Genomic DNA, 15,166 nt, shown 5'->3' with positions numbered 1-15,166 from the left:
AATGCTAAAAAGCAATGAGCGACCAAGCCATGAAAGACACGGAGGAACACTTAAATGCATATCGCTTAGTGGAAGAAGTTCCTCTGAGAAGATTACATCCTATATGATATCATGGAGAGGAAAAATTATGGAGACAATAGAAAGATCTGAGGTTGCCGGGGGTGGGGGGATGAATCAGTGGAGTGCAGAGGATTCTTAGGGCAGTAAACTATTCTATATGATATTTTAATGGTGGGATGCCATTATACATCCATCCAAACCCACAGAATGCACAACACCAATAGGGTGCCTGGGTGGCTCAGGAGGTTGGGCGGCCAACTCTTGGTTTCAGCTGATCTCAGGGTCCTGTGATCAAGCCTGGTGTTGGGCTCCATGCTCAGCGGGCAGTCTGCTTGACGGTTCTCTCTCCCTCTGCCCCTCCCTCCACTTCTCTAATTTTTCTATCGCTCTGTTGAGTGCTCTTTCTCAAATAAAGTTTATTTATTTTATTTTTTAAAATACTTTTATGTATTTATTCATGAGAGATACAGCGAGAGAGAGAGGCAGAGACCTAGGCTGAGGGAGAAGCAGGCTCCCCACAAGAAGCCTGATGTGGACTCCATCCCAGATCCCGGGATCATGCCTTGGGCCAAAGGTAGATCCAGGCGTCCCACAAATAAACAAATTTTAAACGAAAAAAATGTGCAACACCGAGAATGAACCCTAATATAAACTATGGACTTTTGGTGATGATGATAAGTCAATGTAGGCCCATCCATTGTCATAAATGTCCCACTCTGCTAGGGGATGATTGTGAGGGCAGGGGGTATAGGGGAAACCTCTGTACCTTCCTCTCAGTTTTGCTGTGAACTTAAAAGTCCTCTAAAAAATACGGACTATTTTTTTTAAAGGAGCAATTTTTGAACTGTACACTTATGATGGGTAGATTTTACTATATGTAAATTATGCTTCCCAATAAACCCTTAAAACAAGAAGGAACTGGAAAATAAAAATAACGTGAAAGCTAATTCTTTAGTCAATAAGAATGGTGGACCGGAAGGGTGTGTTCCAGAAATCAGAATTAAAAACACAGAGATAGAAAATGTCAGGCAAAAGATAAGAACAAACAAGGATCAATCTGGGAGGTCCAGGGATACCTGGGTGGGTCAGCGGTTGAGTATCTGCCTTCAGCTCAGGGTGTGATCCCACGGTCCTGGGATTGAGTCCCACATCAGGCTCCCTGCAAGGAGCCTGCTTCTCCCTCTGCCTGTGTCTCTGCCTGCCTCTCTCCCTGTGTCTCTCATGAATAAATAAATAAAATCCTAAAAAAAAAATTGGGGAGGTCCAGCATCCAACTAATAAAATTCTCAAAAAGAGAACAGAGGGTCACCTGGCTAGCTCAGTTGGTGGAGCATGAGACTCTTGATCTTGAGGCCGTAAGTTTGCGTCCCATGTTGGATGCAGAGATTACTTAAAAATAAGTAACCAGGCGCCCTAGCACGCAGTATTTCTGTTTTTTAAAGATTAAAAAAGGGAGAGCAAGAACAAAGAACATGGAGAAGAAGAAAGCAGTTAAAGAAGAGGTAATAGAGCAACACATTCTCAGAATGAGGACACAGCCTCCAGTGTGGAAGGGCCCCCAAGTGGCCACATAATGAAATGGAAAAGACCCACCCCCAGGACTCAAACACCAGGGTGGGGACTGCTGTTTTGCAATAAAGGGCTTTTCAGCCTTTTTTCCCCCCAACTATGTGCATGCATTCATTTATTTAAAAAAACAAAAACCAACCTTTTATCTGTGTGCTTCTTGCCTGGGATCCTGCATGCACGCCTCTCACACATCAAAATAAAATCAAGCACCCAAAGTTACACAAATCCCAGGCGGTAAACAAAAAATGGAAGAGAAGATTGTATCTGAACATATCCTGACTCCAAAGACCTCAGGGTCTCAAGGTCAGCTTCAAATGTCTTAGCCTGGCATTCAATACCCTCCTTTCATCTCCAACCTGCTGTTTCTCTTGGCCATGCTCTGAGCTCCATCCACTGAACTTGCCCTAAACTACCAAAAAAAGTGGGGACAGGCACAAATCCCTCTTAATTTTGCCCTTTACAAGGAAGGAAAATATGGGGAGTGAGGGAAGTGAGAGCTCATGATGGACCGTGGACCCCAAGCCAGCCATCACCCCTTCTCACTATGGCCTCCTTGCCCACCCCAGCCCCTGCCCCCACCCTTGCTTTCTTTCTTACTACTTGTCATCATTTCACTTATTGTCTTCCCTCTCTAGCTCCAAGAGGGCTGCGTCTGCTCCCTGCTGCCCATATAGGGATTAAACGGTGCCCGACGTATCCTACTAGGTGCTCAAGGGACACATCGTCCCTGGGCCAATGGCCCCACACACCCTGCCCTCTTCCCAACAGCCTCTCCCCCAGCACCTGCAGAGACTGTATGGGGGCCTTGTCTTTAGCTGTTGCCTCAGATACCCCACTGGCTGCTGGGCTTATAGAGCAAAACCAGACGAGTCCTTGGAGAAACCAGGGTCCTGGCAAGAAACAAAGGCAGACTCGGCTGTTTTGTCTCATTTTTAAGGGAATTTAATGAAGGGACTACTTACGTGGGTGTGGGCATTTAGGAAGCCAGCATGGGGTGCTGGAGCACCCTGGGACTAGTGATGGGTGGGTGGGGGGCTTACCATCCCAGGCTGCAGGGGTAAGGGGAGGAAACGGAGGTATTGGGCCAGTGAAGTGGGTTATGGCAGGAGCTGTCATTGTTGGTGGGGACAGCCTTTGCTGAAACTGTGGTCCTGGGAATGACAGGAGCGAGGGAGAAACACCCCAACCTCTCTCTTCTTCCACCTCCTCTTGATTCCGCCTGTTGGCCAAATCCAGCCAGAGGCCAGGGGCCATGGGAACACAGTGATGCCCGGGGCATCACCACTAGAGCAGGACAGAGAAAGGTGGGGTAGCAAGGCAAATGCCAAGTGGGTAGGCAAGTGACCCAAGCAAGGCCAGGGGGTCGGATGCTCCCCCTCCTGGAATCTGGCTCTCAAGCAAAGACACGGCCTGTCCAGTGAGTAACATCATCCTGACACACTGTCGCCATGACGAGACCACCACTGAGGACCACCTGCCTCCCAGAGCCTTGGCGCAGCCTCAGCTCCTACCCGCCCCCAGTCAAGCTAGTTCTCCTCAACTCACAGGCCCTGAAAGTCTCGACAAAGTTGGTCAGTTGGTGTCTGCTGGGGGGTCTTTTTCAAAGAGATCATGGGCAGAGAAAGGCCAAGAGTGAAGAACCAAGCTGAGGGCTTTGCAGCCCAAGCCAGAGCCACTATGACTCAGCACTGTGCTTGCTAAGTCACCACCAACCAGTCAGAGAACCTAGAAGCCAGAGGCCTCCGGGGTCACTACCATCCCAGGAGTGAATTCTTCATCCTCCTGCCTCTTAAATCAGTATCTCCCCAAATGAAGCCCAAGGTAATGCATTTGATTGGCTACTCCAAGGTCACGTGCCTACAACAGACCTGTAAGCAGGCCTGGAAGAGCGAGCACCTGCATTCCAGTTAGGGGGGATGCCCAAACATGGGAAGATTCCCACCACGGGCAGCCAACAAACATGCCTGCTAACTAAATATATGTTTGTTTGCTTTTTACTATATCAGAGTATCTCCTTCAGACAGCATCTTCACAGAGGTGTTGCTGACTCTTAGGCTGTGGCACCAAACCTTTTTCTCTGAAGAGTTAAACTAAGAGTTAAACTAAGAGAAAACATTCAGCAAACAGAGTGCCTACTTTGCCACACCTACATACCTGCTTGTGGGGTCGGGAAAGAAGAAGAGGAAAAAAAAGTGCAACTAAGAGGCAAAATATGATTGAAACCTCATTGCTTATTTTTTTGTCCCTGCATTTGCTTATTAGTTGTATTTTACACATTTTATTATTTGTTTTGATGACTGATTTTTCATCATTTTCTTATTTGTAGCCAGTGCTAAAATTAGCTGGCATTTGCTGAAAGGAGAGATGTATTAGGATTAGATTCAGCTGTGCATAGCCGGGAACAAACAACAGAGGCTTAAGCTAGATGAAAGTTTCTCTTCTACGTAAGTGGGGCCTAGGGAAGGGCTGTTCAGAGCTTGGCCTTGGACCTGCTCCACGAAGTCCCGAGGCACCCAGCTCCTCCCTGATTACCCTCCACCACCTTTGTCTTTTTCTGAGTGACCTCTACTCCCAACATGGAGCTCGAACTCACAACCCTGAGCTTAAGACTCAGATGCTCTACCAACCGAGCCAGCCAGGGGCGTTCACCTTCTACTGTCTCTTGGTGGGGCCCTAACCCTCACTTTTCATGATGGCAGCTGGAACTCCAGCCATCGTGCCCGGCGACAGGACAAACAGCAGGAAGATGGAATAGCTCCCTGCCTTTACAAAACTTCTGTTTGCAGCTTCATGGCCAAAAATCGGACCTGTGGTCCCACCAATGAAGGCTGGACAATCAGCCTTATTACCACTTAGGACTGAGAGAGATTGGATATTGAGAGGCAGGCAACTAACTCTTCCACAGACAAGGATAAGAATCACATCGAAGACAATCCATTCATGTAAGGACGATCACGAGGCTCCTGACGATGAGATAGCTCCTATTTATTAGTTACTGATTGTAGGCATAGCTGTGTGTTGTTGCTTATGTAGGCACTCGTTAGGCAGTCCTGCATCCTCATCACAGCCTTTTGGAGGAGATGCTATTACCATCCTCATTTTACAGAGGAGGAAACTGAGGCACAGAGTGATAACTTGTCCGAGGCCCCTAGCTAACAGGTGGCACCGCCTGGACAGGGATGCTGGCAACCCAGCTCCAGCATCCTCAGGACGTGATGCGACGATGGAGGCAAACTCTTACCAGCGATTATAGAATCAAGCCAAGGAAGCTGCCTGGACTCATCCAAGGGGCTTGCTGACTTAGGACTGAGGAGAGGGAACCTAAGCCAGGGCCACTATTTGCTGGGCTCTGCAGTGGTGCATCCATTCCACAGAGGAGCTTGCACAATACACGTCACGTTTGCAATCCAGTAACACCTGCGTCTGCCGCTCCTTAGGGGCTGTATCCCCAGCAGCCAGCACAGAGTTGGTGCTCAGAAGACATCTGATCTGGGTATCAGTGCCCGTGACGGGCTCTGGGATGTGTGCGAAGCGTGCAGAAATGACACTGACCCTGCCCATCTGCACTCATGGCCAAGCAGAGTAGACCCGCAGGTGGGCCCTCAAGGAACAATTGAGCCAAGGGCAGTGGGGTGGGTGGGGGTGGGGGTAGTGGGGGCTCCACGGCAAGGAATTTGGTGTTTAGATTGTACTTCAAGTCACAAGCAGTCTGGGATCAGGTCCTTAAGGTAGGCCTAAGCCAGACCTAAAATTCCTCTCACATCCCAGGGTGAGAACCGGAGCCTCAGCCCTGAGGCCGAAGGGAGCCACCAGAGGCTGCGAGCAGGTGGTGACAGACGGCCTTCTAGAAAGACTGTCCTGGCAGCCTGTGCAGAGGATGGGGGGTAGAGGGGAGAGAACAGAAGCAAAGACATTCATGAAGGGGCTGGGGGCAGCGAGCACCCCGAGAAGGCTCGGAGGAGGCCTGGAACCCAGGTGGAGATAGGGACAGTGGGGCCTCAGGGCAGGCTGGGAGGCACCCCTGGCTCAATGGGGGCAGGAGGCAAGGGAGAGCTTTCTGGGCTAAGACAGGACACTACTTATGTGGATCTAGAAGGGAGTCTGAGGTGGGATGGAGGCCAAAGTGCAGAGGTTGAGGGAAGGAAGGGGGAGGGGAAGGTGGAGAGAAAGGAGAGGCCCCAAGCTCCGTGTGTGAGGCAGACACATCACCGGGGAACTCTGTGGGAGGGGGAAGGGGGCCTCGGCGGCCAGAGCCAGGGGGGCTGGAAGGGGGCTGGAGAAGGCCCTGGCTCGAGCTGGGGCAGACAGCACTTGGACGCCTGCAGGCTGCGCTCATGGCTCAGAAATGTCCCAGTCTTGCCAGGAGACTGCCTGGCCCCCGCTGCCCCTAACCCCCTCCAGCCCCAGACAGGCTCCCACATCAGGAGCTCTGAAGCTGCCTCCCCAGCCTTCTGCGCCCCCAGAACAGGCCTCCCCTCCCAAGAACCCTCCCCACCACTCCTTAGCCTTCCCCCAAAGACTGATGAAACACAGGCCAGGGAAGGAGAAAATAAACAGACATCTGTAGGGCGGGGGGGTTGGGGGGTGGATCAGGAAGCAGGGGCTGGGTTGGGGGTGCCAGGGGTTCCACAGGTCCAGGTGGTGGGTGTAGAGGCACCCCAGGGAGCAGTGTGACTCAGCGGGGAGTGAGATCCCCACTGCCCTGCCCCCGACAAACCTAATGAGACGCAGGTGGCCCCCGGGCCCGGCCCCACCTCCCCCACCTCCCCGGGCCCCCTTGGCTCTCCTGACCCTGGAAGCAGATGCTGGTGCGGTGCCGGGAAGGGGAGAGGGGGGCTCTGCAGCTCCAGGGGGTGGGGCCGGGGCGCCTGGCCAGGGCCCAGCACATAACTGTGGGCGGGTGCAGTCTGGGGCGCAGTCTGGGGCAGCAGACACCCAGCCGCTCCGAGCTGAACTGGCAGCATGAAGGTACTGGGGCCGGGGACTCTGGGCACCGTGGGCCTGAGCCGCTGCGGGAAGAGGACCCGCACCAGATACGGCGCTGGGAAGCGATCCACTTGAAACTCTGAAGCCAGGAGGGCTCCAGCCTGTCCCAGAGACCGGTTTCTCAGGCGTGGGAAGAGGGGGGGAAAGAGGGGCCAAAGGACAGGCAAGGGGTTCCCGGCAGGGGGCGGTTCACATGAGGGCCAAGTGCAGAGTACGCCAGGGGCTCTGGGGCTGGAGGAGGCACGAGGGGGGCTGCAGTAGGTGACCCTGACGTCCTGTCCCAGGTTCTCCTGGCCCTGCCGCTGCTGCTTCTCTGCACGCCCCCCTGCGCCCCCCAGATCTCCGGGATCCGGGGAGACGGTAAGTGGCCCAGCCAGCAGGTTGGGGGAGGAGAGGTTCCTGGGAACCATCATTTCTGGGAGTCCGGCCTCAGGGCTGAGCCCTGCAGGAGGCCATCTCCTCTCCTCCACCCTGGGGCAGGTGGAGATGATCTAAGAGCATCCTCCCCCACACCCCAAAGGAGATCTTGATTTCTGGTGACCCTAGAGATGGAGGCAAACTGCAGGGTGCTGAGGGGCCGGCTGCACCTTGGTCCCCCTCCCCTCACCCTCCCTGCCCCTGCCCCCAGCTCTGGAGAAGCCTTGCCTTCCGCAGCCCCTGGACTGTGATGACGTCTACGCGCAGGGGTACCAGGTGGACGGTGTGTACCTCATCTACCCCTCGGGCCCCAGCGTGCCCGTGCCGGTCTTCTGTGACATGACCACTGCGGGCGGAAAGTGGACGGTGAGTGGGTCGGGGGAACAGAGGCCTGGTTCTGGTCCTCGCCGTGCACCTAGGCTTAACCTCCGTGCACTTCAGTTTTTCCATCTCTAAAATGGAGCCCATAATAGCCACAGCATAGCGTGTGAGCTGCTGCCAACACTGAATTCTAGGTGCCTGAGGCAGGTTAGTGCCTATATCCTTGCAATGGTTCTGGGAGACGGGGACCCTGTACAGAGGAACTGAAACCCAGAGAGGTGAATAACTTGCCCAAGGTCACACAGCCCCCGCCAGGACTGACTACCAGGAGCCTGACTCTAGAACAACTCCTCCCTTCACCTTTGCGCCTGGCGCCCAGGAGCTGCTCACTGAGGGGCGTGTGCCTTGTTTCGGGGCCCAGCTCAGTCTTTTACCAAAACGCCCTCAGCATCACCAGCCTGGGTGAGGCTCCCGCCCCTGGGACTCTTGATGGTCCAGGCCTGTCCTCTGCTCCAGGTTTTCCAGAAGAGATTCAATGGCTCAGTGAGTTTCTTCCGGGGCTGGAACGACTACAAGCTGGGCTTCGGCCGTGCCGACGGGGAGTACTGGCTGGGTAAGGAGGGGGCAGGGGACACCCATGGGCCGGGAGCTGCCCCGAGCCAGGAGCCAAGGCTCTGCTAACCAGGAGCCCCCTACCCACCCCCTCACCCCCCCAGGGCTGCAGAACCTGCACCTCCTGACGCTGAAGCAGAAGTATGAGCTGCGAGTGGACCTGGAGGACTTTGAGAACAACACGGCCTCCGCCAAGTATGCCGAATTCTCTATCTCGCCCAACGCGGTCAGTGCCGAGGAGGATGGCTACACCCTTTACGTGGCAGGCTTCGAGGACGGCGGGGCAGGTATCCCCTGCTGCCTGCCTCACCAGCGGCCATCGGGAGAGAAGGCAGGGTTGGCACTGCCCGCTGGGCCCCCGACCCCTTCCTTCCCTGTCGAGTCCCCGAAGGATCGTGCTGGCTCCCACCCAGGTTGGACCTGGGCCCTGGGAGAAGCCGTGTCCACTTACTCCAGGGAGCCCTATGAGGAGCAGCTGCTTCTCTTCATGCAAAAGCCAGCTTGGGGAGGGCGCCCCATCCTGCCAGGCTGCCACGTGATGCCTCTCACAGCATCACTCTTGTCACACTCCACCCGCCCCCCCCACCTGACGCCAGCTTGGGGCTGGCTCCCTGACTCAGCAGCCCCATCCCTCCACCCCTCTGCCAGGCGACTCCCTGTCCTACCACAGCGGCCAGAAGTTCTCCACCTTCGACCGGGACCAGGACCTCTTTGTGCAGAACTGCGCGGCCCTCTCCTCAGGAGCCTTCTGGTTCCGCAGCTGCCACTTTGCCAACCTCAACGGCTTCTACCTGGGTGGCTCCCACCTCTCCTATGCTAATGGCATCAACTGGGCCCAGTGGAAGGGCTTCTACTACTCTCTCAAGCGCACCGAGATGAAAATCCGCCGGGCCTGAGGGGCTGGCCCCCATCAGGCCCTGAGCCTCCCCTGGCTGCTCCTGGTCTCCACAAGGGCCCCCTCTGCACCCCACCCCACCCCTGCCCGCTGCTCTCTTAGCACCTGCTTCCCATGGTGGGGGCCTTGTGGTTCTAGCCCCAGCGGGTCCTGTCACACCCAGGGTGTCCATCTCAAAGCCAGGCCTTCCGCACCTCACCTATAGCTATGGGGCCAGCAGCTCTCCTGGGGCCCCTCGGAAAGGTACGGCCATTCCCCCCTGGACCTGACCGGGCTCCACGAGACTCTAGCTTGCCTCTGCCCTCCCCCAAAGGTGGAAAGCCGGGAGCTACACTCCAAGGCTGTGGCTTTTGTGTACCACCTTGGTGAGCTTCCTTGCTGTGGACTCCTCCAACTGGGGACCCCCCAGTATGCTAGACTGAGCTGGCGTCGTGGATGCCAGGCCACCCGTGCGTGGCCATCGCTGCCACACCCCAGCATGCCCCCCCACTGTCCTCAGAGCATCTCCCCATCCTTGGCCTCCCTCCCACAACTCATTCCCTAGTGGGGAGCACCATGGACCCCCACCCCCACCTCATGGCCCTACTCTGCTGCTCCCACCCGCCTGTCCCAGCCCCCCAAAGCTCAATGCTAAATCCGTATGTCACCACAGCTACTGCACGCCACTCTAAAAACAGCTACAGTCAAGGTAGGCATAGATACCAGGTCCCCCCACCGGCCCTAGAGTTGAGGTCTGAACATGGTGGGGGGGTAGGGGGTGGGCACAGGACAACCTCTGAGGGGCTGTAAGCAGGTGGGGAGTGAAGATCTCAATAAAGCTCAGGATCTGAATGAACTGGCTTTGGCTGTCTGTCGTGCATGCAATCGTGTTTGCTTGGGTCTCAAATACAAGAACCTGGCTCCTCCTTGCTCCCCTACTGACAACACCCTGACCTCAACTCTAAAAAGACACCTAGAGTTAGGCCCTAAAGGGAATCTTATATTTCACAGGGCTCATTTTGATGGCAAAGAAATGGCGTCACAATATTAATATAATAATAATAATTATAATAAAAATACAATACTGAAAAGGATCGCTCAGGGAGTAGAGGTTTCCTGATCCTGCCGTGGCTTGGCGGTGGCTCAGGTGGCTGCTTAAGGCTGCAGTGTGTCTGAGATGAACCTGCAGAATAATCGAAGCTGAGTTTCCACTGCTGGGCCCAAGGCTCCAGCTCTTGGAAATGTTCCTGTGAGTCTTGTAGCTGGGTCCGCCCCGGGCAGCAAGGCACAGGCTGTGGACCTCAGGGCTCCTGGAGGTCCGGCAGGTCAGCCAGCAGCATCGGGGAATCCATCTGGATCTCACGCTGCAGGGACTCAATGTCGGCAGGGTTCATGCCGTGGCCCTCCAGCCAGTCAGCAAGCAGGGAAGCTGAGAGTGAGGCTGAGTCTGCCTGGCTGCAGGAAAAAGGGAAGCAGGGAGAGCGGAGGGGAGAGGCCCTGTTAGCCTAGGCTGGCTCCTTGCCCATCCCACAGGCAAGCTCCTCCTGCACCAGGAAACCCTACCCACAGGCCCATTCCAGAAGCTTGGTCCAGCCATCTTACCCATCCTGTGGCCCGTCAGCCACTCCCATGTCAAAAGACTGGTTTAGGAATTCCTCCAGGTCAAAGCCAACACCATAGCCGGCCCCACTGCCCTTTGGAGTGCCCGAGAAGACTGGGGGCAAGGGGTCCTCCACCTGCAACAGGCGACAGCAGGTTACAACACAGGCAGTATCAAGAGCAGACAGAGGTTATCCCGCAACTCTGTCCCGACCCTGTCAGTGACTCTGCCTGGACAGCCGTTGGGGACAGCACCAGCCTGGACAATTGCTGAGTGCCAGTCAAGGGCCTGTCTGCAGACCAGGCATAACTTAGGAAGCATCTTAGTCATCTCCCAACCGGTTCGTTGGCATTGAGCTCCTTCTAAGAGCAAGATGACAAGTTCAGAGATAAAACCCCATTTGCCACTCAGTTTTCATGGAATAAAGGTACACTGAAGCCTCTCCTGTCCCCCCGCCCCCACCAAACAGCAAGGACTTCTCAAACCCATTTTCCCTGGGCCCAGATCCAGGTTTCTCCACAGCCTCTCACCTGTGACTTGGACAGCTGCTGAGTGACCAGGTTGACGTCGGGGGATTCTGAGGTGGAGGGCTGAGGGGCCCCTCCGGGCTCTGGAGGGGGCGGGCCAGATGGGAAGTAAGGCAGCACAGCTACGGCACCGGGGCCAGGCAGCCCAGAGGGTGGCACAAGTGCAGGGGGAGCCAGGAGGCTAGGGGTGGCAGTCTGGAGTGGAGCTGGGCCAGGGACAGGCCCCGGAGGGCTGGCGGGGTGAGGAGCAGGCCCAGGGGCTGGGCAAGCAGGCTGCGGTACAGGACCAGTGGGGGAGCCTGCTGGTTTTGGTGGGGGGGCAGCAGGAGGACTGCTGGGCTGAGCTGGGGCGGGTGCTGGGACTGGGGCATGGGCTGGGGCTGGGGCTGGGGTTGGGGCTGCTGTGGGGGCTGCGGGCCGGGCCATGCGAGTCCAGCGCTCCAGCAGGCTGCGGTCATTGTCACTGAGCACCAGCCCAGCCAGGGGATCGGTGGACGGACCCCCAGAGGTCCCGGCCCCCCGCTCCTTGCGTTCCCGCTCCTGCCGCCGCTTCTCCCGCTCCTTGGCTCGCTCTTGCCGCCTCCGCCGCTTCTCCTCCCGCTCCCGCTGACGCTCCTGGGCAGTCACCGGCTTTCGAGGCTCAGGAGCTTCCAGAGGAGCACTGGGGCCATCTGCAGAGAAGTTGGCAGGGAGAAGATAAGAGTCTGCGGCCTGTCCAAACTGGGAGTACCCCTCTGCAACCCCGCTCCCTGGCCAGCTGCTGCCTCCGCAAGGCACCTCGGAGCCGGCTCCGCAAGGACTTGAGCAGGGCGGCTTTGAGGGCTGCCTTGGTGTTGTCTGAGATGGCACCCTCCTTCTTCGGAGGGGCTGGTTCACTAGCTGGCAGGGGTGGTTGCAGGGTCAGATCAATGGTGTCAGGTGCAGGGCCAGGACACGGCGGTGGAGCTGGTGGAGGTGACTCCATGGCACAGTCCCCGCTGGGAGCCCAGGGACTGGGCATCTCAACATCAGGGCAGCCAGGTTCACTGGCCACAGGCTGCAGGGAAGGCTGGAAGCGGATCTGTTGGCGGATGCCCTCACGTCGTGCATGGAAGTCCTCGATCTCCGCCACTATAGCCTCTTTAATGCGCTCCCGAGTGAGGGCTTCACGGTCAAAAGCAAAATCAAAAGGTGGGGCACAGTCAGGCTCATCATCAGGGTCATGGTACTTGGCCAGGAAGGGGTGGCGAAGGGCAGCAGCTGCAGAGATGCGGGCGCTAGGCTCGAAACGCAACATGCGTCCCAGCAGTGACAGGGCCTGGCGGTCGGCGCCTGGATACACTGTCTCCCAGGGCACAGCCTGACGTGGTGGCAGGCTCTGGATGTAGGCCCGCACTCTCTCAGCCCCCACAGCCTGGATTACAGCTGGCGACGGGGTACCCAGCACCATCATGATCAGCTGCAGCTGGTGTACATAATTTTTGCCTGGGAAGAGCTGGCGCCGGGCTAGCATCTCACCAAAGATGCAGCCCACAGACCACAGGTCGATAGCCTGTGTGTACTCGTGCAGTGAGAGCATGAGCTCAGGAGCACGGTACCAGCGTGTGGCCACATACTCAGTCATGAAGTACTGGTGTTCAGCAGGCGAGGTGCACAGGCCACGGGCCATGCCAAAGTCGCCAATCTTGAGCTCACAATTCTCATTCACCAACAGGTTGGAGGGCTTGAGGTCGCGGTGGATGACCTGAGCCGAGTGCATGTACTTGAGGCCCCGAAGCAGCTGATACAGGAAGTAGCGCACGTGCTCCAGAGTGAGTGGCTGGGAGGAGTGGATGATCTGGTGCAGGTCACTCTCCATCAGGTCCAGGACCACATAGCTAGAGGGGACAAGAAAGATAAGCATGGCTACCTCGCCCACACTCCAGCCTCACTCCAGCCTCCCGGCTCGACAGGTAATAGCCTCATCTTCACGTGCCGCAGGGGCCAATGGGATGGTATGAAGATTCTAGATTTTCTCTAATGTTTCCATGAAGTTAGGTCACTCTTCTCTCTAGATCTAGTTTCCCCATCAAAGAAAAGATGGGGTTGGACTAAACCAGGGCTGGCCAATAAGTTTAGTTTGGAGGCCATCTCCATTGTTTGGTATAGCTGCCTGAAAGACTCTGAAAACTGTGAAGGCTTACCCATTTTTTTGAAGAAAATGCTCTATGATTGACTAGCAATATCTGCTATGAGAGTAGAAGAGTGCAGTTACTATATGAACATCTTATATTGGTTCTACCTACCAAGATTCTATAAAACAGTAACCACCGGTAACCACCTGCACTCTTCTTGAGCAACTGCAGCTGTCCCCAGCAAAGCCCTAAGGGACACTGGTCCTGGAATAATGGGAACTTTCCCAGCCTGCCTTACATTAGGTTCAGTTGCCCTTTGAAAACTTCAGATCCCACCTCTGCCTTCCTCTTCCGTCCCTGCTCCTTACACAGATTTGAACTCCCCATAGGGCACAGTGGGCCTCAAGATGTCCTTGATGGCGATGATGTTGTCGTGCTTGAAGTGTTTGAGAATCTTCAGCTCCCTGAGGGTCCGCTTGGCATTGGTGACCACGTCAAAAGCATTAGGGATCTTCTTAATGGCCACCTGCTGGCCTGGGGAGCAGGGAAAAGGCAGATACCATGAGGTACCTTAGAGTAGCTGCAGATTGGCAAAAGGCCCCTTTCAACATCTTCCTTCTAGAAGGCTGTTACCATATACTGAATAGCAAGAACCTACTACATGCCAAGGCCTGCACTAAGCACCTTACGGATGTTATCAGATTTTCCCTTCACATCTATCCTGAGATGGATACCAACGGCTCAAAGCTGAAAATGATGAAAACCTGGCTCAGCAACTTGTTGGAGGAGTTAGTGGTAGGCTCGATTCTAATGCCTGTGCTCAACTACCTCCCTACACTCTGTCCATCTCAGACCTTACCCATCCCACCACCAATTCCTTACACCAGTCTCTGGCTCCAAAGACTTTTAGAAACCAAAGACAGGATCTGCATTCTGGTCTGAGATTGCCACTCTTCTAAAGAAATAGGCAAAACCACCATAGCAGTTTCAGAGAACCGAGCCCAACACAGACCCCGGCATCCAGGAGGCACCTAACCGGTATCTGCTGACTTGATCCAGAATTTGGATCCCAGCTTTCCTTCCGGGCTGAGACGGGGCAGGTTTCTCACTCTCTGGGGCCCGCTTCCACATCTGTAAGCGGTGCACAACGGGGAAGCTCACCGGTGAGACGGCGGCGCGCGGAGGACACCACCCCATAGGCCCCGTTGCCTATGGTCTCGATGATCTCGTACTCGTCCCCCACGTCGAAGGTCACATCGAAGGAGCGGGCTTTGAGCAGGGCCAGGTTCTTGGCCGCTACACAGGCAGCGTTGTTGGTGGGTTCCGCCTTCACCGGCCCGGGGGGCTCCCCAGAACCGTCGTCGCCCTCTTCCTCCTTCAGGGGTTCAGCCATGGCGTCTGTGTGGAGACGCTGGTGAGGAGGGGCCCGCCGCCCGCTCCCTGGCCTCAGTTTCCCATCTGGGAGGCTGGGGAGCAGGACCAGGGAATTTCCAAGTTCCCTCAGCCAGCGGGGGCCAGGTAGGGAGCGAAAGAGAGCGGCTGGCACGTAGTAGTCGTCCCACACCCGGACTTGGAACCCAGAGCTCAGGTCCAGGGTGGAATGCAGGGTGGGAGGTGGGGGAGGCGCCGCCAGGCGCGGTCCAGGAAGAAAGGGAGGGGCGGGGCACTTCGCTTTTCTCGGTCAACACTCACCGAATGGCACCTCACTCCGACGCGTCCTCCCGGCCTTCGGAGGTCGCCGGCGCTCCCTGCGTCCCCGGGCTCCCGTTCCCCGTGGAGGGATACTCCGAGAGTCGCTCGCTCACTTGTTCAAGGCCGCCGCCACCACCTCAGCGCCGCGCTCTGCCCCGCCGGTCCCCCCGCCCCGCCTCCCAAGATCACGCTCCCTCCAGCCCCTGGCCAATCGCTGGGCGCTCTCTGCGGAGGTTCCCACCCCTCCGACTTGCTGCGTCCAATCCGAGGCCACCTGCAGAGGAAACCACGCCCCCGCGCGCGCCCGCCCGCGCGCGCGCCCGCCGCTGTCCAGCTTGCCCGCAGGAGCCGCCCAAAGGGCGCTCGGCGCTTCGCAGGCTCCCCGCCCGGCTCAGTCTTCTGACGCATGCGCGCT

At 56.5% G+C, this 15,166-nt stretch overlaps 2 protein-coding genes across 5 annotated transcripts; one reads left to right on the top strand and one right to left on the bottom strand.

The window, feature by feature from the left end:
• The first annotated feature begins 6,449 nt into the window (after positions 1-6,449).
• On the top strand, positions 6,450-9,695 carry MFAP4 (microfibril associated protein 4). 2 transcript variants are annotated; one of them, XM_072820931.1, is made up of 6 exons: positions 6,450-6,597; positions 6,900-6,975; positions 7,244-7,398; positions 7,870-7,966; positions 8,070-8,296; positions 8,614-9,695. In XM_072820931.1, exons 1-6 carry the CDS (start codon positions 6,592-6,594, stop codon positions 8,842-8,844), a joined length of 792 nt encoding a protein of 263 aa, XP_072677032.1. In that variant the 5' UTR covers positions 6,450-6,591; the 3' UTR covers positions 8,845-9,695. The 2 variants fall into 2 exon arrangements, with proteins under 2 accessions (XP_072677032.1, XP_072677033.1); XM_072820932.1 differs by having other exon boundaries at positions 6,453-6,597; positions 8,070-8,252.
• Positions 9,696-9,886: 191 nt separating this feature from the next.
• On the bottom strand, positions 9,887-14,944 carry MAPK7 (mitogen-activated protein kinase 7). Of its 3 annotated transcripts, XM_072820928.1 has the most exons (7): positions 14,752-14,943; positions 14,221-14,457; positions 13,428-13,593; positions 11,744-12,822; positions 10,970-11,637; positions 10,442-10,575; positions 9,887-10,294 (listed from the first exon to the last, which is right to left on the bottom strand). In XM_072820928.1, exons 2-7 carry the CDS (start codon positions 14,450-14,452, stop codon positions 10,141-10,143), a joined length of 2,433 nt encoding a protein of 810 aa, XP_072677029.1. In that variant the 5' UTR covers positions 14,453-14,457; positions 14,752-14,943; the 3' UTR covers positions 9,887-10,140. The 3 variants fall into 3 exon arrangements, with proteins under 3 accessions (XP_072677029.1, XP_072677031.1, XP_072677030.1); XM_072820930.1 differs by lacking the exons at positions 13,428-13,593; positions 14,221-14,457 and having other exon boundaries at positions 14,752-14,944; XM_072820929.1 differs by lacking the exons at positions 13,428-13,593; positions 14,752-14,943 and having other exon boundaries at positions 14,221-14,353.
• Between the last annotated feature and the right edge of the window lie 222 nt (positions 14,945-15,166).

Source organism: Canis lupus, chromosome 3 (genome assembly GCF_048164855.1).
Source record: "Canis lupus baileyi chromosome 3, mCanLup2.hap1, whole genome shotgun sequence".
Taxonomy (NCBI): domain Eukaryota; kingdom Metazoa; phylum Chordata; class Mammalia; order Carnivora; family Canidae; genus Canis; species Canis lupus.
The sequence above is the reverse complement of the archived record's forward strand: the minus strand, read 5'-3'. Positions and strand labels throughout refer to the sequence as shown.

Excerpts from the sequence above, each read along its gene's own strand:
- MFAP4 (XM_072820931.1), top strand. Across the intron at positions 6,976-7,243 it reads CTCCGGGATCCGGGGAGACG|CTCTGGAGAAGCCTTGCCTT; the intron begins GTAAGTGGCCCA and ends CCCTGCCCCCAG. Across the intron at positions 7,399-7,869 it reads CTGCGGGCGGAAAGTGGACG|GTTTTCCAGAAGAGATTCAA; the intron begins GTGAGTGGGTCG and ends CCTCTGCTCCAG.
- MAPK7 (XM_072820928.1), bottom strand. The coding sequence starts at position 14,452 with ATGGCTGAACCCCTGAAGGAGGAAGAGGGCGACGACGGTTCTGGGGAG. Across the intron at positions 13,594-14,220 it reads CGCGCGCCGCCGTCTCACCG|GCCAGCAGGTGGCCATTAAG; the intron begins GTGAGCTTCCCC and ends CCTGCTCCCCAG. Across the intron at positions 12,823-13,427 it reads TATGGGGAGTTCAAATCTGT|CTATGTGGTCCTGGACCTGA; the intron begins GTAAGGAGCAGG and ends TGTCCCCTCTAG.